Source organism: Punica granatum, chromosome 3 (genome assembly GCF_007655135.1).
Source record: "Punica granatum isolate Tunisia-2019 chromosome 3, ASM765513v2, whole genome shotgun sequence".
In the NCBI taxonomy this organism is placed as follows: Eukaryota; Viridiplantae; Streptophyta; class Magnoliopsida; order Myrtales; family Lythraceae; genus Punica; species Punica granatum.
The window spans coordinates 1,964,300-1,986,001 of record NC_045129.1 but is presented as its reverse complement, the minus strand read 5'-3'; the positions used below and the strand labels follow the sequence as shown (position 1 = coordinate 1,986,001).

The window sequence follows — 21,702 nt, the reverse complement described above, 5'->3', positions numbered from 1 at the left end:
CAACTATTCATTACTTTTTCAAATTTTTTCTCGTAATTCAACAATACAATCATTACAACTCAATTAAAATCAAAACTCAACTCTAAAACCAAACACACTATTAAATTCATTGAAATTGCGGGGAACAGTATGTCTAGGGCAATTCTTGGGTTCCAGCTTTGTCATCTTCATGATTGGTTTTGTTCTTACTCTTTTTTTTTTTGTAAATAGTAGCATTTTATTGATAATAACAATAAATTACAGTGTCGCCAGGCGCCACGAAGAATCAGACTTACAAAGAAAATAAATAGAACACACCACACAAAAATCGGAAAGCACACCAAAGCAGACATCCAATAAACAAAATGAAAATACACACAATTGACTCCACGCCTTTCTGACTGGACTTGATGTAATCCAAAGCTAACCAATCAAGAACTAATAAGACCGGAGAACACTTAGTATGGGCACCGAAGGAAACACCAAAACAGACACGAAGGGGGTGCTGGACAATGTCGGTAAGGCGTCGATGGTATGAGCCCAAATAACCAATGAGGTTTAACTGTGAAAGTGTGGGTGGTGACCGTAAAAGTGTCCTGCACGACTCTTTGTCAATACATGTTAGAGAGTCGCCGACTTGATCCGGATCAAGACTTATCAGCGAAGGAGTCCGATGGGAAGCCAACACCACAACGCGGGAAGGGTCAGATCAGATCCGATATCGGATCTGATGTCGGATCTGATGTGGACCAACCAGATCTAGGCATGTTTCTGACCTCTTAGTGGAGTATACGTATCTTGATGATGATCTCCTCCATTTTTGTAAAATATTAAATCAATTGTGATATATATAGATAATAAACTATTGCATGTCAATACAATATCAAACAGTTAAACTAAAATTCATGTAGAATAAGAGAATGTAATTCGAAAAGAAAAATAGTTATTCTTTTTTTTTTTTAATCAACAGAGATGTTAAGAATCTTAAGATTATTATTCTTCCAAGAGTAGATAAAGGTAATTGCTATGCTATATACAATGTTTATCGTATATACAAATCCTGTTATGAAGAAGCAACTTCAGAGCTCGAGGTAGAACATTCAGCAAAACCTTCGCGAACATCACCTCGACATAGCGGACATACTCTGCAAAGGAGCCGCATACGTGCAGATAAGTTTAATCTGAACTAGAGTTGCAATGTAAAGGCTTCTCAGCTGGTAGCTGGTTTTGAAAACAATTGTGAAATCGGAAAACAAATGAACCCATGGATGGCAGGTTTTCTAGGAAACAGTTTTGGACAGAAGGATTAACGAGTAGAAAATGATGCTTCCACTTGATTACACCTTTCATGTGTCGATAGTTACGTTGCAAAAAACCATTGAATGCAGCACTCTAGAACTCCGCTTAAGAACTAGTCAATCGCACCACGGAGTCCATTCAAAAGGAAGCCGGAATTGAGCTGAAGATTAACAGAACATACCCGTGTATCTCTTTCAGCCATTTATCGACACATTCCATATGGTATTCGTGCTGGCAGGGAAGAACCCTAATCTTGTCCCCTTCCTCGTACTCGGCAAAGCAAATGTTACACCTAACATCGACAAATCGATATTAAGCAAGAATAACAGGCATCTAACCAAAAACACGATATAGGAAGCAACCAATAGTCGAACGTCAACTCTTCTATCTGAAGCTATTAAAATTGGTAACTTACTGTTCAACACTGTCTTCGCTCTCAGGTAGGTTGCCTTTTTCATGGCTTTTGATAGGAAAAGAATCCACAACTGATTCAGGTGCAGTGACTGGGCCCATAGACAAAGAAAATGACATGGGCTGGCGATGGATTTCATCCAAAACCTGTGAAACCCGAAGAACATACAGGTGTAAGCATACTAAGCAACCAACCATTCGAATGAATTATTCATTTTCAAGTTGTGGGTAAATAAATAAAGGACATCGAATTACTTCGAATAAAGCTTCGGCAAGCATGACAATACGAGAGATGCTTGAACGAGCACTGGACTCTTCTGTCAAGTATCGCTCGCATGAGCATTCATCGCCATCAGAGTGGAGTCCCAATGGACAGGACGAATTTTGCCAACTGTGTTCATAGAGGCCACTTCGGAGCCTGTCCCAGAACTGCAAACGAGAAAAGCCGGATTTTTTAGTAAGGAGATTTTTGAAGTACGTCCTTTCACATGCCCTCATTGGAATAAATTTACTAAGAAAGATCATTTTCTTGACTATCAAGCCCAAAATTCACCGATGCCGCTTATGCTACATGAATAGGCAGTTTTCCAAAACAGAGCGGTACCCAAAACAATGCTAAGCAATCACCTCGAATCTTCGGCGCCTTCGCCGTTCATTAGATCTCTGAATCCTGCTTCCACGAAATCTTGAATCAGCTCGAATCCCGTCATCAGAGAAAAGGTCAGTATGATCGAACAGCCATCTTTCTCGAGACCCCTGATAATCAGAATCATCGGTAGTAGAGAAGACGATAGAAGGAGTATCGGTATCAGAGTGAGCTCGGGAACTATGCACCGAAAAGACATCCCAGAAAGATCTACCATTCCTTCGAGCCTCCCAACTAGATAAATCAACAGCTGAAGAAGAAAGTGGGCCAGAAGAAACACTGACTACATCAACTTCAACTTCACCTTCGGGTTCAATGCTTTGCTCTCTACTGAATACCTGAAATTCTGACCCTACAGGTATTAGTTCAGAGGAAGTCTCATCTCCAGTTGAAATGTGCTGTATTGGTAATTCAGAAGCTCCCCGAGTAGAAGAGCCAGAAGAGCAGACCACAGGTCTACTTTCGCCCCCTTGATTCTCGATAATTTCAACTTCAGAAGTTACACCTTCATCCTCAGGATAAATCTCGGATACGTTATTGATCACTATTTCATCAATGCCATGTACTGCAATGCCGCCAGGTGAGATGTGTACAGAGACCACCTCTGAAGATCGTGGTTCATCAGAAGAAGTAGTAGATGCGGTACTACTATTATCCCTATCTAAATCATTGGGACTAGGTACACTTACCCGAGGAGGAGGAACCAACTCCCCGCTCTCAAATAAGCGATTCCCATGATTAATTACATCAAATTCTCCAGCATCCACTTGCTGCAAATTTCCCCGACCTTCAATCTCCACAGTAATAGATGAATTTGCAGCTTCATTTGCGGAGGTAACTAATCCCCCTGTCTCTGTACTAGAGATTGAATACAACTCTTCCTTGGGTTTCTGGACCTCACTGAACAGAGGATCACCACAAAGTTCTGAAGGGTTAATCGAACATTCATCGGGATAATCTTCCATCTACAGGGTAGACAAGCAGGAATCAACTGATGTTTCTAACTACAAAACATCTGTATTATAAGCCTATAGGCCGTGGCTGACCTTGCATCAAGGTAATTTTAGAATTACAGAAATTTCATTCAGACGACCAAGTACAACTTTTAACTTTCACAAGAGCTTAATGAGCTGATGTGCTCATCCAAATTAAATTTCCTCAACTGGTGTTCTTCTATGGTCATTACATATTATTAAGTCAATGATATATTGAAACCATTAAAGAACAACACGTAAATTAGACCAACAACCAAAATCCAATTCTTTTTGTATTGCCATAATTCAGGACGATGTAAGGGGGACAAAGTTACATATTCCACTAGCTTAATAGACTTCTACGTATTAATATAAATGCAATGCTTCCGAATGTTTTAATGTTACTAGAAGACATCTTTCACAAATCATGACCTTTGATCACCACAAATACCACCCAAAGAGCCGAAAAGAAGGCATCATCACCCAAAATTGTCCCACCACAGCTCATGAAAAAGGTCTAGACGGATTCAACGAGACCGCAATTTCGCGACCCTTTTCGATGATTAATAATATCATATATATGATTAAAGCATTCGACATCAAAGAAGGGACTTTAAACCTGCAATCTATTGGCAAGTCAAACAAAGCCACCCCAGCTATTACGATATTATCGAGCAATCCCTCAAACTAATCGCCAAAGCCATGGAATTCGGATTCAAGACGAACAGAACGAAGCCTTGGGAACGCCGTGATTGACGAGACGATGGGAAAAAAAAAAGAAAAAAGAAAGGAATTGAACCTTTGGCGATCATCACAGTACCTCAAGGGGGGCGTGAGACGAGGAGCATCCGCAGATGAGGGAGAAGAATTTCCGAGGCTTTGCGCGGTTGACTTTCGGAGAAGACGAGCGAGAGGGAGACTCAATCCGGCTATTGCCCGAGCCCATTATGCCGTTTTGCCCAGATAGATAGATAGGTCGATAGATGGGGAGAGAGAGAGAGAGGGAGAGAGAGGCTGAAAGGTGTTATTCTTCTTATGGGAGCATTTGCCTTACACAGACGGCCTTACACAGACGGCAGAGATGGGGGAGGGACAACATTTGGTTTGGTTGGTCCAAAGTCGAAGAACATTTGGACTGCGAAAAACCAAAAAAACTGCAACAAGAAACAAACTTTGAAATTTGCGTTTGGTTTCAGGATTAAATTTTGATTTTAATTGATTTGTAATGATTGTATTGTTGAATTATAAGAAAAAGTGTAAAAATGTAATGAATAATTGAGATAAAGTAATGATTATGATATTGAATTATAGAAAAAGTAATAAATAGTTGAGAGAATTTAAAATTTAAAATTGAATTGAATAATAAAAAAATTGAAGAATAATAAAAAAAATAATAATCTTATTATTGAATTGAAGGTAAATAGATTCACATAGGGTAGAATTAAAAAAATTTTGAATATCAAAGTAAAATGTTCGGCGAGCTCTCCCGTCTCATTGACTCTCTTTTCCCTTTGACAGCCCATTGTTATTGGAGTTTGGCACATTCCTTCCTAGGCAGTTAGGGGAAACCGTTTTCCAACTCAACTTCTCCACCGAATTTCGATTGGAAAAGTTTGATGAGATATAAAAATAATGAATTGTTGATGGACCTCAGTTTCGAATTCCATATAAAATATGAATGTTATTGTTTCGGATAGTCCGAGCTCTCGTGATTTGATCTATCGCAAGTAATATGCATAAGCTGGGACAATCAACCCAGAATATTAGAATAAGTTACAATGTATTCCTAAATGTGTTCCAAACTTTCATTCGATAAAAAATTATCGGGAACTAGTAACATACGAAGTTTGTGAAGGGATGAAATGATCGATGGATGTAGGTTTGCAATAAATGATTCATGAATTCAAAATTTATGTATTGTCGTTATTTTTCATATCCGATGTATACCAATTATTTTATTTGATACCGGGTATTATCAAATCACTTTGCAGGTTGTGAACTTGACGATCATAGCAGTACTCTAGGGGGTGCGGGGGTAGGTTGTAAAAACACGAAAACACAAGGGTTGATTTTACACAGTGAGCAAACTACAGTGAGCAATTCGTTCTAAGTCACGCTACAGGGAACATTTTGGTCGTTCACAGAATAAAGGGATGGAAGTGCAATTAAGCAATAGCTTGACGGGCCAGAAAAACGACCCGACCCGCACTGACCGACTCGTCGATCGACTGCCGACTCAACTCAAAGGCGTCTCCTTCCCTCTTTGTATACTTTGGTCTCTCTCTCACTGTGCTTGCTCTGTAACATAAACCCTAACTCCATAAACCTCCGAGCTCCTCCTTCCAAGCTCTTCCCCGACATTAACCATGGATGATAGCTTGTATGATGAGTTCGGGAACTATATTGGTCCTGAAATTGAATCTGACCAGGAGTCCGATCGAGAGGAAGAGGATGAGGAGCTCCCCGACAGGCCCACCGAGGAGGCTGCTGAATCTGACGGCGAAGATGCAGCTGCAGGAACGAACGGGTGGATTACGGCCTCCAATGACGTCGACATGGAGAACCAGGTAGTCCTTGCGGAGGACAAGAAGTACTACCCTACAGCTGAAGAGGTCTATGGCGAAGACGTGGAGACCCTGGTTATGGATGAAGATGAGCAGCCCCTTGAGCAGCCCATCATTAAACCAGTTAGGGACATCAAGTTCGAGGTCGGGGTGAAGGATTCTTCGACTTATGTGTCGACCCAGTTCCTGATTGGGCTTATGTCGAACCCGGCTCTGGTTCGGAATGTTGCGCTCGTCGGGCACCTGCACCACGGGAAGACGGTGTTCATGGACATGTTGGTTGAGCAGACTCACCACATATCTACATTCGACTCGAGCAATGAGAAGCATATAAGGTATACTGATACTAGGATCGACGAGCAGGAGAGGAGGATATCTATCAAGGCCGTTCCAATGACCCTTGTCTTAGAAGACAGCAATTCTAAGTCGTACCTCTGCAACATCATGGACACTCCAGGACACGTTAATTTCTCCGACGAAATGACCGCTGCTCTCCGGCTTGCTGATGGGGCTGTCTTGATTGTTGATGCTGCCGAAGGAGTCATGGTAAATTTCTCTCTCTCTCTCTTTTTTTTCATTTAATTTTCTCTCTTGTATTTTTGTTGCTTTTATAGAGTTATATTAACCATAAGGTACTATTGATAGGTGAATACTGAAAGAGCAATACGTCACGCAATTCAGGATCGCCTTCCTATCGTAGTTGTAATCAACAAGGTAATTTAAGACGGCCCCACATTCATTACCTGTTCGCTTGCATGATCTTGCTTTGTCTTCCTTGATGTCTGACATTTGGTCTCATGATCTTTCCAGGTTGATAGGTTGATAACTGAACTTAAGTTGCCACCAAGGGATGCTTATCATAAGCTTAGGCATACCATAGAGGTCATCAATAACCACATCGCCGTTGCCTCGTCAAAAGCTGGAGAAGTCCAGGTAATTGATCCAGCTGCGGGAAATGTTTGTTTTGCAAGTGCCACTGCTGGGTGGTCTTTCACCTTGCAATCATTTGCGAAGTTATATGTCAAGCTTCACGGGATCCCTTTTGATGCTGAAAAGTTCGCGACGCGTCTTTGGGGAGATTTCTATTACCATCCAAACCTCCGTGTTTTTAAGAAAAATCCTCCTTCTGGTGGAGGAGAAAGATCATTTGTTCAGTTTGTGCTCGAACCCCTCTACAAAATATACAGTCAAGTAATTGGGGAGCATAAGAAGAGTGTTGAAACTACACTTGCAGAACTAGGGGTGACTCTTAGCAATGCAGCTTACAAGTCGAATGTGAAACCCTTGCTTCGGCTAGCTTGCAGTTCAGTCTTCGGTTCGGCCTCAGGTTTCACTGATATGCTGATTCACCATGTACCTTCTGCCAAGGATGCTGCTCGCAAGAAGGTTGAGCATATTTACACAGGGCCTCATGATTCAATGATCTATGAGGCTATGGAAAATTGTGATCCCTCTGGGCCCTTGATGGTGAATGTAACTAAACTGTATCCCAAGTCTGATTGCAGTGTTTTTGATGCTTTTGGAAGAGTTTATAGTGGGGAAATTCAGACAGGACAGAGCTTACGTGTACTTGGAGAAGGCTATTCACCAGATGATGAGGAGGACATGACAGTGAAAGAGGTGACCAAGTTATGGATCTATCAAGCTCGATATAGGATACCCATAGCTAAGGCTCCCCCTGGTTCATGGGTTCTTATTGAAGGTGTTGATGCTTCAATAATGAAAACTGCAACTCTTTGTAACGTGGACTATGATGAGGATGTGTACATATTCCGTCCCCTTCAGTTCAATACACTACCTGTTGTAAAAACGGCGACAGAGCCTCTCAATCCAAGTGAGTTGCCTAAAATGGTGGAGGGTCTTAGGAAGATCAGTAAGAGCTATCCTCTTGCTATAACCAAAGTTGAGGAGTCTGGGGAGCACACAATATTAGGTACTGGAGAGTTGTACTTGGACTCTATCATGAAGGATCTAAGGGAGCTCTACTCTGAAGTAGAAGTCAAGGTGATAACTTTTTCATGCTATGCTTTTTGCTTCGCAGGTTCATTCGTCCCTTTTTTTTTTTGGGTGTGATCTTTAAGTTCTGCTCTTTGATTCTTCATGCTTTTGGATAGTCGTGCTCATCCACATATCTCTTCAATGCAGGTGGCAGATCCTGTAGTCTCTTTCTGTGAGACAGTGGTTGAGTCTTCATCTATGCGTTGTTTTGCTGAAACACCAAACAGGAAGAACAAAATCACTATGGTAATCAGTTCATCTGCTAATTTATGTAGACTCTGGTCCAACCTATCTGTTGATGCATGAAGCCAAGTCAGTATTTTAATTTTTTTTTCCACGTGCTCAGGTTGCAGAGCCATTGGAGAAAGGAATAGCGGAGGACATTGAAAATGGAGTTGTAAGTATTGACTGGAGGAAGAGGGAACTCGGCGAGTTCTTCCAAAGGAAGTACGATTGGGATTTGCTTGCTGCCCGCTCCATATGGGCCTTTGGGCCAGATAAGCAGGTTCTTACTTTATCTCTATATGACTCTCAAATGGCACATTCATTTAGATCTAACTGGATTACGCATCAATTTTGTTGGTTATCTGTTGGTTTTGCCCATTGAATTGCCCTAGTTCTGGTGCCCTATGATCTCTTGTATGGAAGATAATCCTGTTTTGATGGTATTATACCTGCAGGGACCTAACATTTTACTGGATGATACATTATCAAGTGAAGTAGACAAGACCTTGCTGAACTCGGTGAAGGATTCCATTGTTCAAGGGTGAGCTTTACTCCATCTTCCGTGTTTATTCTTCGTTCAGAATCCTTTCCTGCAATCAATTGATCGGGTCTTTTGTGTACAGGTTTCAGTGGGGTGCTCGAGAAGGACCTCTTTGTGACGAGCCTATTAGAAATGTCAAGTTCAAGATAGTTGATGCAAGAATAGCAACTGAGCCATTACATCGCGGATCAGGGCAGATTATACCCACTGCTCGACGGGTAGCTTATTCATCTTTTCTGTTGGCGACTCCACGTCTCATGGAGCCAGTGTACTATGTGGAGGTTAGTAATTAATAACTATTGCGGTTCATCTTGCTATAAGCTGCTTATTGGATGCAGTTTTCCCCATTTAAATTCATTCTTTTTCATTAGAAAAATCACATTTAAAGTAGAAGCCTGGCATAATCTCAAAGTGATAATATTAGCCCTTTAGCTTATGCTATGACCTGAAAGAGAAATTTCTTAGTCTTAGTTGAAGTCGTATAAGTATTCGGCTAAGCTGGACGGTGGTTTATTTTTTATGAGATGTCCTGCCTGAGAGTTTTGGATTCTTGAATTAGTGAAATAGGGACCTTAAAGAACTGGCCTCTTTCTTTTGGTTTGCCTGTTTTTGATGTGTGTAAGACTCAATCTGTAATATTGTTGGTTTCAGATACAAACACCGATCGATTGTGTGTCTGCAATCTACACCGTGCTGTCTCGCCGGCGTGGGCATGTTACTGCTGATGTTCCTCAACCTGGGACTCCAAGTTACATTGTCAAGGTCTGAAACTTTGCAACCTATGCTATTTTCCACAATGACAATATCCTAATCTAAAGCTCATTAGGCTATAAGCTCATAAATCTTTTTTTCTTTTTTCTTTTTCTCCCTTGTTTCAGGCATTTTTGCCCGTCATTGAATCATTTGGATTTGAGACAGACCTGAGATACCACACTCAAGGGCAGGCTTTTTGCATGTCAGTGTTTGATCACTGGGCTATAGTGCCCGGTGATCCCCTCGACAAGAGCATAGTGTTGCGCCCACTTGAGCCTGCTCCAATTCAGCACCTTGCACGTGAATTCATGGTGAAGACCAGGCGCAGAAAGGCATGCTTCCACTCCCCTTTCCTAAAAGAATCTTTAAAACAATCTTAGAATAAATCATGATTTCGATTCTAACTGGTTTCATTAGTTTGTTTGAAGCCTATAGTGTTTCGTGTAAGAAACGGTTCAAAACTGCTTAATCTTTTTCTTTCAGGGAATGAGTGAGGATGTAAGTATTAACAAGTTCTTCGATGAGGCTATGATGGTGGAGCTCGCTCAACACGCAGCCGATCAACATCATCAAATAATCTAAGATGGAGCTCGAACTGTCAATTACTGGGAAAAAAAGGCTTGGTCGTCTCTGCTGCAATGTCTTTTGTTATAGGCTGTTGTTCTGTTAACTGTGTAGATGGTAGTTTTCTTCAGTATTTGCGGGAATCCATTTTAACTGAGCCATCATTCCGAGATATTGGTAGAAATTACTGTATCTGTACCTGATCGAAATGCGAAAAAGAAAACCGGGGATTGCATTCTCATCAGTTCAAGAATCATGGGTGTATTGTTGGAACAACCTTTTCTTCTTTTACGTTCTTCTATTGAGTTGGTCGAATGAATGACAATTTCTCTGTAATGGACTTGGTCAACAGAAGCTTTGCTTCAATCATCGAAAGACCTTTTAAATGTCGAAAATGCCCGTTGCTGCAATAAATACGGAATCGTTTTGTTTAAGTTGTGTCCTATGCAACACATTTTTTACTCGCCTACACAATTGTCTTCTAAATCCTGTATCAAACCTAACTTAAGTTCATTACGACTCTATTCCACTCTATTAATCTCTAAATTCTTGAATTCGTTTCGTAATGGAGTTAATTTCATTACGGCTCTATTCCACTCTATTTTTTTTCAAATTCATTAACGTAATTATTATTATTTTATTTTTTCTTATTGAATAATAAATATATATATATATATATATATTCAATAGTAAATTCTTCATACATATTTATTTTTTCATAATCTTCAATATAATTCTATTTAAATATATGCATTAATATATGGAACGGAGTGGAGTTAAACTCACTCGGTTACTAAACGCCTCCTAGAATAAAAATGGAAAAATTCCGAGGGTACAATCGTCAAAGAGCTTGATCTCCAGTTTACATGACATTCAGAACTTTGGCACCGGAAAGAAAACTGAACGTTGTTTGACTGTTTGCAGATTCAGACTGGAATTTCCTCTTCGTCGTCGGCGTCTTCTTCTTCATGAATCGCCGTTTCTCTCTGCGATTCCGCAGCGATTCTCGCACTGGGCACGTTCACTTTCATGCTAGCAGATCAAGTTGATCGACAACTATTTCATTGGAGCTCAGATTTTCCCTCCGTTAGCTTCCGGAAAGGCTTTTCAGGATCAAGCTCGCCAATTTTCTACCTCCATTTTCCTTGTCGGGATGCGATGTTTCATCGTCGAAGACTCCTGAAATGAGGGACTGATGATAGTCTTAGAGATTCTTGATTCCGCGAATCGGCATCGCAGCTGATTGGAGTTCTGGCTCTTCAGGGAAAGGACGGAGCCACAAATTGGCACCTCTAATCAAGATGCAGACCGTAGCCCTATCCCTGGCACCGGGAATAGATTCTTTCCCGAGCCTTAAACCCCCCAACAAAACCCTCACTTTCCACCGGATTCTCGTTTTGATCCTCACCTTCCTCGCCTATGCTTCCTTTCACGCCTCCAGGAAACCCCCCAGCATTGTCAAGAGTGTCCTGGGACCCGGAATCGACTCCAATGCCACTGCGTTCGCGTCCGACTTGAGCCGGGTGGCGTCGAATACAACCTCAGATGATGCGGGTTGGGCCCCATTTGATGGCCCGCGGGGAACCCACCGGCTCGGTGAGCTCGATCTCGCATTTCTCTTGTCTTACTCGATTGGGATGTATTTCGCAGGCCACATTGGTGACAGAATCGATTTGAGGCTGTTCCTCGTGTTTGGGATGATGGGCAGCGGCCTTCTGACCATAATTTTCGGGTTGGGATATTGGTTCAGTGTGCACTTGTTATTCTTCTTTGTAAGCGTGCAAATAGTGTGTGGGTTGTTCCAGTCAATTGGGTGGCCTTGTGTTGTGGCTGTGGTTGGAAATTGGTTTGGGAAATCGAAGAGAGGGCTCATTATGGGGTTGTGGAATTCACATACATCAGTCGGTAATGTTGTCGGGTCAGTGATAGCCTCAGGCGTCCTTGAATATGGCTGGGGGTGGTCCTTTGTGGTGCCAGGGATTCTGGTGATCTTCATGGGAATTTTGGTTTTCTTGTTCCTTGTCGTGAGGCCCGAGGATTTGGGGTTTGAGACCTTGGAAAAGGATGTTGAAATGGATGTGGAGGGGAAAGAAGCTGCCAATGCAGAGAAGCCCGTGGAATCTGAAGAGGCAGGGCTGCTTCGATCAGATAATATGGAGAATTCTGATTCTTCTGAAGCGATCGGGTTCTTAGACGCCTGGAGGTTGCCCGGTGTGGCACCTTTTGCTTTCTGTCTCTTCTTCTCGAAACTCGTTGCTTACACATTCCTGTATTGGTTGCCCTACTACATCAGGCATACAGGTTAAACTCTTCCATTTTCTGTGATTTACATGAAAATTTGATTGCTGAATTGGGTGCAGAGTTTAAATTTTATGGACAAAGGAATGATAACTCTATGGCATGAGAAGTAGCGGCTATGGCTTGTTCTCCGTTCACTTTTTTACCGTTGATGATATTGTAGTTGGTGGTTGCTATTATATACTGAACGGAACACCCGATTTCATGCGATTGATAGATCGGCTTTTACTAGGCTGTTTTTAATTGGTAAAAGCTAATATGGAAGATTGCAAGTTATATGGCCAGTGCATCTGATCATTCAGAAGATTAAGAACCAGAAGCCTCATAATATCTTATGAAGTGCAATCGAACAAATTTTTTTATAATTGATCAAAGAAGAATTGGAGTGTCTTCCATTCCAGATCTTTTCTGCCGATTTTTATTTGCTGGTTACACTATATTTACATTCTGATCCTCGTACAGCCGTTGCGGGCGTGCATCTGTCGCACAAGACGGCAGGTATACTCTCAACAATATTCGATGTCGGGGGAGTATTTGGGGGGATCTCAGCAGGATTCATCTCCGATAAGCTTGAAGCTCGGGCTGTCACCTCCATACTCTTCTTGGTCCTATCAATGCCTGCCCTGATCTTATACCGAACATATGGAAGCATAAGCATGTTAGCCAATGTGACCCTGATGTTTATTTCTGGGATGCTTGTAAATGGCCCTTATTCCTTAATCACGACAGCTGTGGCCACTGATCTAGGGACTCAGATCAAAGGAAATTCCCGAGCCTTAGCAACCGTGACTGCAATTATAGATGGCACAGGCTCTGTGGGGGCTGCACTCGGTCCGCTCTTAGCTGGTTATATCTCTACTAGAGGATGGAACGGGGTGTTCTTGATGCTCATTATATCAATTTCCTTTGCCAGCATTTTCTTGATTCGACTGGCAATGGCCGAGATTAGGGAGAAGTTGAGCGGAAGCAAATGGTTTGATTTGGGCACGACATGATAGTCTCGATTTTTTTACATGTATCTGTTGTATCAGAAAGCAGATGAATATTCATACATGTATTCTAGTTCTTGTTTTTTTTTTTTAAAAAAAAAAGAGTTTTCCATCCCATCTCTGTACACATCACGGGATGTATAGAAAGTAGTTCATAATACAAAGGCTTTCTTTCGGTCCTCTCCTTTGTACAGGCTCAATGTAGCCCCTTTTTCGACCATCAGAAGAGTTGGATAGAGATTTGTATTGGTTGTCAAGATTAGAATGTTACAAATCTCGAATCTTAGTGCGTTTGATTTTAGAGTTGAATTGAACTGAGTTTGATTTTAATTGATTTGTAATGATTGTGATATTGAATTATGAGAAAAAATGTGAAAAATAATGAATAATTGAGAGAATTTATTATTAAAAATTAAATTGAATGGTTAAAAAAATTAAAGAAAAATAAAAAAGTAATAATTGTGTTACTAATTTTTGTTGTGTAGTGAGTAGAGATAAAAATCGAATTGGGAAATCAAACGGCCCAATCATCTTAAAGAGCAATAAGAAGATTCATTGTGGGGCCGGGGAACTTTGACAACCAAGAATAGTGAAAGTTTCTGTAATAATTCAAACTAACGAAACTCAGGTCTCATCTGTAGTCATACAAAAACTAGAATGTATCAAAAACTTTCCAAATTCCCAGTTCTCCATGGTCGATCATTTGTAGAGCAGCAGCACATATTTCCATTCCAGTTCAAATCCCAGAGAAGGCCTGCAGTGCTTTGTCCGACTCAGAAATTACTACTTCTGCATATACAAGTTTAATGGTCATTCCGGAGAAACCATATGCTCGACAAAGGAGAGAACACCTAGGAATCATCAAGCACGAACTATGGGCAAGCTTTGGCTTCTTAAGACAAAAAACGATGAATGAATCATCCAAGGCATAAGAGCAAAAAGGAACCTTAAGAATTGAAACCTAATAATTCATAACACCCAAAAGATGCAAAAGACAATGGATAATTATTCACCTTCTGACGCTTTGAGTTTGGAGGGTCCAAGTCTGTATCACTAGGTCGATGCGATGTCCCACCCCCGGCGCTGCTAGCAGCCTGCACAAGAATCAAACCTAAGCTTCTCTTTCACCCCATATTCGGATCCTACCATCGTCAGCCAGCGAGGACTTATATAAGCAGCAGTCGATTAAAAAAAAATTGAGATGGCTGAGCGAATCAAAAAGCAGATCAAGAACATGAGAATAGTCTGGCATTCAATTCCCATTTCCCGCTCATCGTTTAACAGGGTTCTACGGACAATGGTGTGTTCATGGGGTCTCGTCAGCTTCATAAGGTAGTCTTTGCCCAAAGAAGGAAAACAGAAAACTCCATTTTACCTGAAAGGATGAATCTCGATCACGTGCAGAACTTGAATCAGCACCAGCTACCTGTTCAGATATGATCGGCATAATCTGATGAAGCAAGTTGGAAAAAAATATCCCATCCCCTGTAGCCCCTCGTTCGGGTTCTCGAGAATCACGGGAAGGGTTTGAAATCTCCTCATTGCGTAAGCCTGGAACAGTACCAACCCCAATGGAGGATTCTTCCTCTCCGTGAATCTCACCCCCAGGAAACAGGTTCCTCAGGAACTGATAAATGCTCCCAGGAACCTGCCTCCCGCTTTCTTGGTGGTTCTGCAAATCACCCGCCGAAGGAGAGTTGCTATTGGCATTTCGTGAAATAGATGCTTGCACTCTTAAACTTGGTGAGTCTGACCAAAAAAAGAAGCAGAAAAACAGAACAATTTAGAGATTGCATAGGTAATTTTAGTCCACCATGTGAAATACAGTCCCCTACAAATAAAGGGTATTGCATTCCGGTCCACCTACCAGATGATGAATCTGAGGGCATGCGACTGAAGGTAGCAGGAACAGCAGCTACCATTGTCCGAACGGGCACGACGCGCACTCCTGATTCTCCAGCAAAAGGTTGAGTGGGGCCCTCTGAAGTCCTTGAAGATGACTGTTCCACCGGATTTTCTGCGGCAGAAGAATTCACCGCAGCATTTCTTGAAGCAGACACAGGCTGTTGTTGATCACTGTGCTCTTCTCTATTAGCATTTGGCACTGCTGTCGGCGAACCTTAGGGTAAAGACAGTGAAAGGTTAGAATATTAATTTATATAATAAGAATTTGGTTTCTCTTTTGTACAGTTCTGCTTACCTCTTCGAATTTGAATATCAATACGTCTTGGAAGAAAACCGGTGCCGATTCCACCACCCAAATTTGAGCTAGGCTGCACAGTCCCTACAGGAATGTTCCCGATGCTACTCCCCATTTGAAACGGAAAAGGCTGAAAGTAGAAGTTCAATCATAATAATAAAGAAATTACATAAGCTGAAGAAGATTGGAGATGGTCAGACTCAGAAACATTACCTGAACCATTAAAGGATTTGGGCCCAATGGAGAGATATAAACCGCAGGTCCTGCATTCACCGCAGATTCTGCCTGCAAAGCAAATTGATGAAGGTACCACTTAAGTCTATATAAGAGAATACTTTCTAAATGATTCCCATAGATATCCACAAAAAATCACGCACCGGAGATCGACCTAATCGCAAGGTCATGGCTGTTCTACCCAGTTCAAGGATATAGGCACCCAAGTAATGAAACAACATCCCAATTCTCATTGCATTACTTTGAGTGTTTGATCTCATTGAGGAATCAGTAAAATTCGCCTGATTTTCCAGCTGCCCCGCAAATAGCTGTAATTTTATAGAAGTTCAATGCCTTCGATTAGTTCAATTAAGCAATGCTAGACAACATAAAAACTGTGAGTACATAATAGTAAGAAGCATAATCTAATTCCAGCCGCTTTGCAAGAGTGAGCAAAAGGTAGAAAAACATAAAGGTAAATTTCAAGTTTCACAAATCTGTGATAACATTGAAGATGTTAGTACCAAAAACAGAGAGAGACAGACTTCAGCACTCACTCATTTCTCTCCTTACTGTATTTTACAGATGCCCATTCTATAGCCACTCATCAAGCAATCACAATTGAATTAAGGATATATCGGTAAATTTCCTAATGTTCTACTTCCTCGTTCCAACATTTCTCTGTATCTCACAAGCAACAACTGCCTCTGACATGGATGGACAATCACTTGATGTAAATTTTTTTTTTCTTTTTAAATTTATCTAACTAATTCAACATCAGTTCCATACTTTTCTATTTACAAAAAAGCAATTTATAGACAAAACAAATATATATATACACACACATATATAAAGAGCACCATTTATATCAGATAATTTACATGCAACATATCTAGTTGAAAAAAAGAAAAAGAAAAAAAAAGAGCATATATCCCACCTCAAGACATTCTCCCACTTGTTCAGTAAGCAGTCGTCTAGTAGACAGCATAAGCTCAGACAGAGAAGCAGGTGTTGGAAGACCTTCTCGAACAGCACCCGAGCTTTGCAGAAAGTTCGAATCCCCTCCTTCGGCGCTAGGAGAGGCAGTCGATCCACTGCCTCGACCTACCAGCCCATTATCTTGAGCAATATAGCCATTTCAAGCACTAACTATTGGGCTAGTGTAGGATAAAAAGTCTTACCAAAATTACTAAATTCACCACGCATGTGACTCACATATTGGGACATAGTCATCAAAGAGTCGGGGATCACCTACAAAAATAACAAAATCGAAAGAATGCACCACTTTCTGAAAATATAAGACCCCGGCGGACTGATCACACAACAAAAGATGGGCAAATCGGTCCTTCAGAAATATTCCCTTCTTGTCTAGATTTGTTATTTTTGGAAAATGCTAACTATCAGATATCATGTTCTCTTTTGATCAATCATTGTCTCTGTTGTTATCCTGCAATAAATTATGCAGACTTACTGGAGGCTGCCCCACAGAGAGTGATTGTGGAAGTCCAAAAGCACTAGATAGGCCCCTTAAGGCCGAAGGTTCAGATTGCTGCTGGGTCAAATTTACCACACTGCCACCAGCTGAAGATCTTTCAGATCTCTGCACACCAATGGCATAGTTAACCCATGATATGAGGGGATTCCGTATTAGAACACAAGAATACAAGAGAACAACCAAAGAGACTAAGGACATACCCCTTCAGTGCTACTCCCGAGATTTGTAAGTCCAAAGGAACCAAGAACTGCAGACACAATCTGGCCAAAAAGGAGGAGAAAGATTATCACTATCAAGAAAAGAGGCTACCCTAAAATCCCAAAAGAGTTTTGTTTGGTTCTGCAAAACTGGAAAGTTTTTTCTTTTTTCCTATACTTGGAAAATAATAAGAATAAAGAGAAAACTTGTAAAAAAAAAATGTGACTAGCATGCATATCAAGAGGTTTTCTTCCTTATATTCTTTATTTTAGGAGAATGGAATACTCAACAATCATTACCAGTTTTCTGGAACAAAGAAATCCCATTTTAAATTTAAAGAAGCCTCACCTGTCCAATTTCAGGGGGGACCCCATCCCCGTGCTCAACATTGAAAGTCTCAATAACAACACTAGGAGAGATGTGAGTGCTTGAAATGCGGTTCGCCCCTGAAGAAGGATCACTTGCTACATAGATGGAAAAGTCACTACTTAATGGGGCTTTGCATTGGCCCCCATAAATAAAAATAAAATAAAATAAAATAAAGGGGCAACACTTAGTCTAACAAAGATTCTTTTAGACCTAGTCAATCATAATAAGTTATTATTATGAGCAAAATGTAAATTACCATGCAAGTGGCCCATTCTAAGAGAATATTTTCAGAACAACACTAGCCCAGACTTTCCCTATATATAGTCATACAAGTTATAAATTCCTTGATACAATCTCCCTCCCACAGGAGCTACAGTGTTCAAGCAGGTTTCAACAAAACTGAGATATAATATTGAGTGAACGTTCAGGTTGCTGGATAGTAAGAAAACTTTCACAAGCAGAAAACAATACCTTTTGCCATTCATGACGAGTTTGTGCACTCAATGCACAGATAATGAGCTAGCAAAATAGTGTTATGATACAAAAGTGCAACAAGATAACTGATCTGAATCACGTACCTGTATGAGAGGGTGCTCCCTCGGCTGAGGGTGGAATCGGTTGCCTAACAACTAAATGCAGGGTGTGACCATCTTCGACATCTATTTTTTCTTTTTGTCAAGATACCGCATACACATGGACGCACACACACACACATAGGGGGAGAGAGTCTAATAAGCACACAATAATTAAAATCTCATCAAGAGGGCAAGAAAGATAACTTAGTCAACCGTGAAGAGATGCAATAACTAAAGAAATTTCTTAGCGTTAAATGGAAGAGCAGCAGGATACGGTAGGCTGAGAGCAGCTGATCGTCCTTTAAAACCTTCCCTCGGCATATCAATCGTTGCTGGTCAGATACCACACCAGTCACAGATGCTATCTGTGCTTTCAAAGCAGGAACTGGCATCTGCATGATCAATGGTTAACTAATTCCTGTTTAAAAGAATGATGATAAAAGAATCTATTTAACCAAAAAAAAAATAGAAAAACAGAAAAAGCAAAAACATTAAGTGCGAAAAGTTATACCATTGATATAATGGTCACAAATGCCCAAAATAACATGGTGGAAAAATTGGAGAAAAAGAACATGTACTCAAAGCTGCCTAGTTTTAAACTTCTAAAAGTTAGAGACAATAAATTATCTTATAGGCTGACTAGCTATTGGAACATATAATTATGAAATTTTTACTAGTAAAAGAGTTGTCAGGGCCCTATATAAGCGTAACATGTCCTAGTATTGCATGAGGCTATGAGCTTTCTCCTCTTGACAGCTAAATATTTTGCATAAAATGGAATACTAGAAATCTGATGTTAGTCAGGTCCAGAGCTTTAAATTGATCTAAAATGCATGTGCCTCTAATTCCCCTAAAATAATGACCAGAGTCTACACACAAATCACATCAACTGGTATTTATAAAAAAAAAAAAAACCTTGCTTCCAGAAATAACAAATTATTAGACAGTCAAAGTTGATAAAAATTTCACCTGCTTATTTACTCTGAGCGTATGAGTTTGTGAGTCCAAAGTCTTAATCTTGATCTCGATGGTGGTTTCAGAACCATCAGCCTCATCAACCTTCATAATTTTACTAGCACTACTTCTCTCCATTCTTCCTGAACCACAATCAGTCCCTGCAATGGTAAAGAAAGGAGCCAAACAAAGATGACCACAGGGGAAAAGCAAAAATTTTCATATTCCTTGTCACAAATCAGCTCACGAACCCTGTCTTTAACCAAACCCCAAAACACAATTTTTATTCATCGGCCTACCATGTTTATAAAATCAAGAAAATCACCATAGTTAAGGAGGCCATCTAAAAGAACTGAACAATATGGTCAAATAAACGCGGCATCTTCTTTTGTTGAGTAATTATTAGGTACAGCTGAAACAGAAATCACGTATAATTATATAATAAGCATTAAAAAACATAAAATAAATAAAAAGAAAGGTGGTAAAGATAGGATTTTTAGAAACACCCAAGTGAGAGATTACTCCTTCACACCGATGGAGCAATAAAATTGAGAGTTGAACAAGTTACACTCATCCGACTTGCAGAAGGAGCGAAATTTCCAAATGCTCATGATCATATTTAATCAAAACATCGAGAAATGAACTGCATCGGCACTCCAAACCAGTCAATCATTTGCACAAACCGAAACATAGAGCTCAATTCTCAATCTTAAGCTTCTATGGCACGTATAAAGCCCTGCTGAAACATCGACATGAAAATCATATCTTCATTCTACAAGCATGCCCAGCTAGACTGAGCTATAACAGAGGTTAACAGCAGGCCTTAGGGTTCCGACACCGACAGAGAACAGCACCTTCTAAAATCAAGAATCCGCCCAAAGCGAAGAACGATTGAAAAAGTCAGCATCACCTAGACTGATCGAAGGAGCAATCAAACAAGAGCTCACGAAAAGGGCATTCTTGAGTGAACCAGAGACCCGGGAAATCACTTACTTGGCAGACCAAAAGCAAGATCAAGATGGAGTGAGAGAGAGGGCAGTGAAACTCGCGAGGTTGTATATGTATCAATGTATAGTGTGTATTATATATGTTGTATGTATCGGTGGGCTGCGCCGTGGACGAAGGGTCGGACGGCTGGCTCGAAGGTTTAATCAGCGCGCCGGAATTTGGGTGCCGACAAGTTGGATGTTACATGACCGCCATAGATGGTAAGAAAAATCTGGCCAAGGAGGGAGCACCCGGGCCCGAGGCCAACTAAAAGGACTAGATTGAACGAGATTAATAACTATGAGGACTGATTTGAAATTCACCAGAATAATGGCCATGAATGTAGATACTGTCATTTCGGTCCAAAAGGTAAAGATTACATATAATATACGTATATAAGACTAAATGTTGTAACAAATTTTGTGTTCTATTATATAATGTTATGCCAACTTTTCCACAGGTTTCCTGCCAATTTACCGGCTTATTGTAAGGTATGAGTTCGGTTTCCTTTTGCGATAGAATTTACATGTAAAGCCCCATGGTTGTAATAATTTAATTTAAGCAAGTAGATGTATATACGTATATATTTTTGAATGGAATGTATGCATCATTTGGATTTTTCTCATTCCAGTAGTACAATTATGTCCCGGTCAGTTTCGTACTATAATTAAGGTCTAAAGGTAGACCTTCCACATTGAGCCTAGGGAGTATAGAATAGCCTATATATCCCATTTCTTATGGGAGTTGAATCTTGATAATTTCCTATCGAGCCTCGGCTCCGACTTGTACACTGGAAAAAAAATCTGGATAATTTCCTTGGATAGTCATCCAATTGGTGCCCAATTTTAAACCCATTGAAATAAATATACAACACTAAAATGATAACCAAGACAATAACCAATTTGTCGAATAGTTGAGTCCAAATCATGTGGAAGTTCCCGTTTAAAGACAATGTCAAAGGGCAAGCCCACCAAAATCAGTGATCTTCCAAAGAAAATATCGTGTAGTTTTTGCATTTTTTATATTTACTTTTATTTTTGGCAAAATATTTTTATTTTAATTTATTTATTATATCTTCATGATGGGCCGTTATTGGGCCTGGTTTTTGAAAGATCCACTCATCCGATGATTGGGTCCAAATCATGTCCAAGCATGCTCAGTTGCTCATAGGAAAGAGCCCAAGGTCGAGGACACCAAAAAATTACGAATTTTTTAAGGATAATCTGTTTTTTTTTTTTTTCGATTACAAAGGAGTCTCATGACCTAGTACAATAAAAGAAAAATTCTAATTATTTTAAGGATAATTATAGAGATCACACCAAATGCGCAAGTTTATCAATCTCATTGATCGATTATGCAAATTTCTACTTCCCTCCCTCCTCGTCCTCATTATAACGATGTCTCATACCGAGAATAACAAGTTCTTAATAGCTTAAATTCATGGAAACACATTACAATTATTTAAGAGAT

At 40.4% G+C, this 21,702-nt stretch overlaps 4 protein-coding genes across 7 annotated transcripts; 2 read left to right on the top strand and 2 right to left on the bottom strand.

Annotated features, from left to right (window-relative positions):
* Positions 1-865: 865 nt before the first annotated feature.
* LOC116201788 lies at positions 866-4,398 on the bottom strand. 2 transcript variants are annotated; one of them, XM_031533193.1, is made up of 6 exons: positions 4,130-4,398; positions 2,317-3,300; positions 1,945-2,118; positions 1,694-1,845; positions 1,460-1,570; positions 866-1,124 (listed from the first exon to the last, which is right to left on the bottom strand). In XM_031533193.1, exons 1-6 carry the CDS (start codon positions 4,253-4,255, stop codon positions 1,043-1,045), a joined length of 1,629 nt encoding a protein of 542 aa, XP_031389053.1. In that variant the 5' UTR covers positions 4,256-4,398; the 3' UTR covers positions 866-1,042. The 2 variants fall into 2 exon arrangements, with proteins under 2 accessions (XP_031389053.1, XP_031389055.1); XM_031533195.1 differs by having other exon boundaries at positions 1,694-1,836; positions 4,130-4,396.
* Positions 4,399-5,562: 1,164 nt separating this feature from the next.
* LOC116200144 (110 kDa U5 small nuclear ribonucleoprotein component CLO) lies at positions 5,563-10,364 on the top strand. The gene is made up of 10 exons (XM_031530865.1): positions 5,563-6,419; positions 6,519-6,587; positions 6,684-7,877; positions 8,019-8,117; positions 8,218-8,376; positions 8,552-8,637; positions 8,720-8,918; positions 9,289-9,399; positions 9,516-9,722; positions 9,874-10,364. The coding sequence occupies exons 1-10, from the start codon at positions 5,676-5,678 to the stop codon at positions 9,970-9,972; spliced, it is 2,967 nt and encodes a 988-aa protein (XP_031386725.1). The 5' UTR covers positions 5,563-5,675; the 3' UTR covers positions 9,973-10,364.
* Positions 10,365-10,824: 460 nt separating this feature from the next.
* On the top strand, positions 10,825-13,522 carry LOC116201086 (putative glycerol-3-phosphate transporter 5). Its single transcript, XM_031532181.1, has 2 exons — positions 10,825-12,255; positions 12,715-13,522. Exons 1-2 carry the CDS (start codon positions 11,256-11,258, stop codon positions 13,245-13,247), a joined length of 1,533 nt encoding a protein of 510 aa, XP_031388041.1. The 5' UTR covers positions 10,825-11,255; the 3' UTR covers positions 13,248-13,522.
* Positions 13,523-13,745: 223 nt separating this feature from the next.
* On the bottom strand, positions 13,746-20,448 carry LOC116200960 (ubiquitin-like domain-containing protein CIP73). Of its 3 annotated transcripts, none has more exons than XM_031531984.1 (16): positions 20,239-20,448; positions 19,261-19,406; positions 18,566-18,683; positions 18,295-18,375; positions 17,696-17,811; positions 17,350-17,409; positions 17,126-17,254; positions 16,836-16,905; positions 16,592-16,758; positions 15,819-15,983; positions 15,655-15,726; positions 15,442-15,571; positions 15,109-15,360; positions 14,617-14,990; positions 14,255-14,335; positions 13,746-14,030 (listed from the first exon to the last, which is right to left on the bottom strand). In XM_031531984.1, the coding sequence occupies exons 2-16, from the start codon at positions 19,381-19,383 to the stop codon at positions 14,025-14,027; spliced, it is 1,944 nt and encodes a 647-aa protein (XP_031387844.1). In that variant the 5' UTR covers positions 19,384-19,406; positions 20,239-20,448; the 3' UTR covers positions 13,746-14,024. The 3 variants fall into 3 exon arrangements, with proteins under 3 accessions (XP_031387844.1, XP_031387845.1, XP_031387846.1); XM_031531985.1 differs by lacking the exon at positions 20,239-20,448 and adding an exon at positions 20,156-20,179; XM_031531986.1 differs by lacking the exon at positions 20,239-20,448 and adding an exon at positions 20,100-20,120.
* Positions 20,449-21,702: the final 1,254 nt, after the last annotated feature.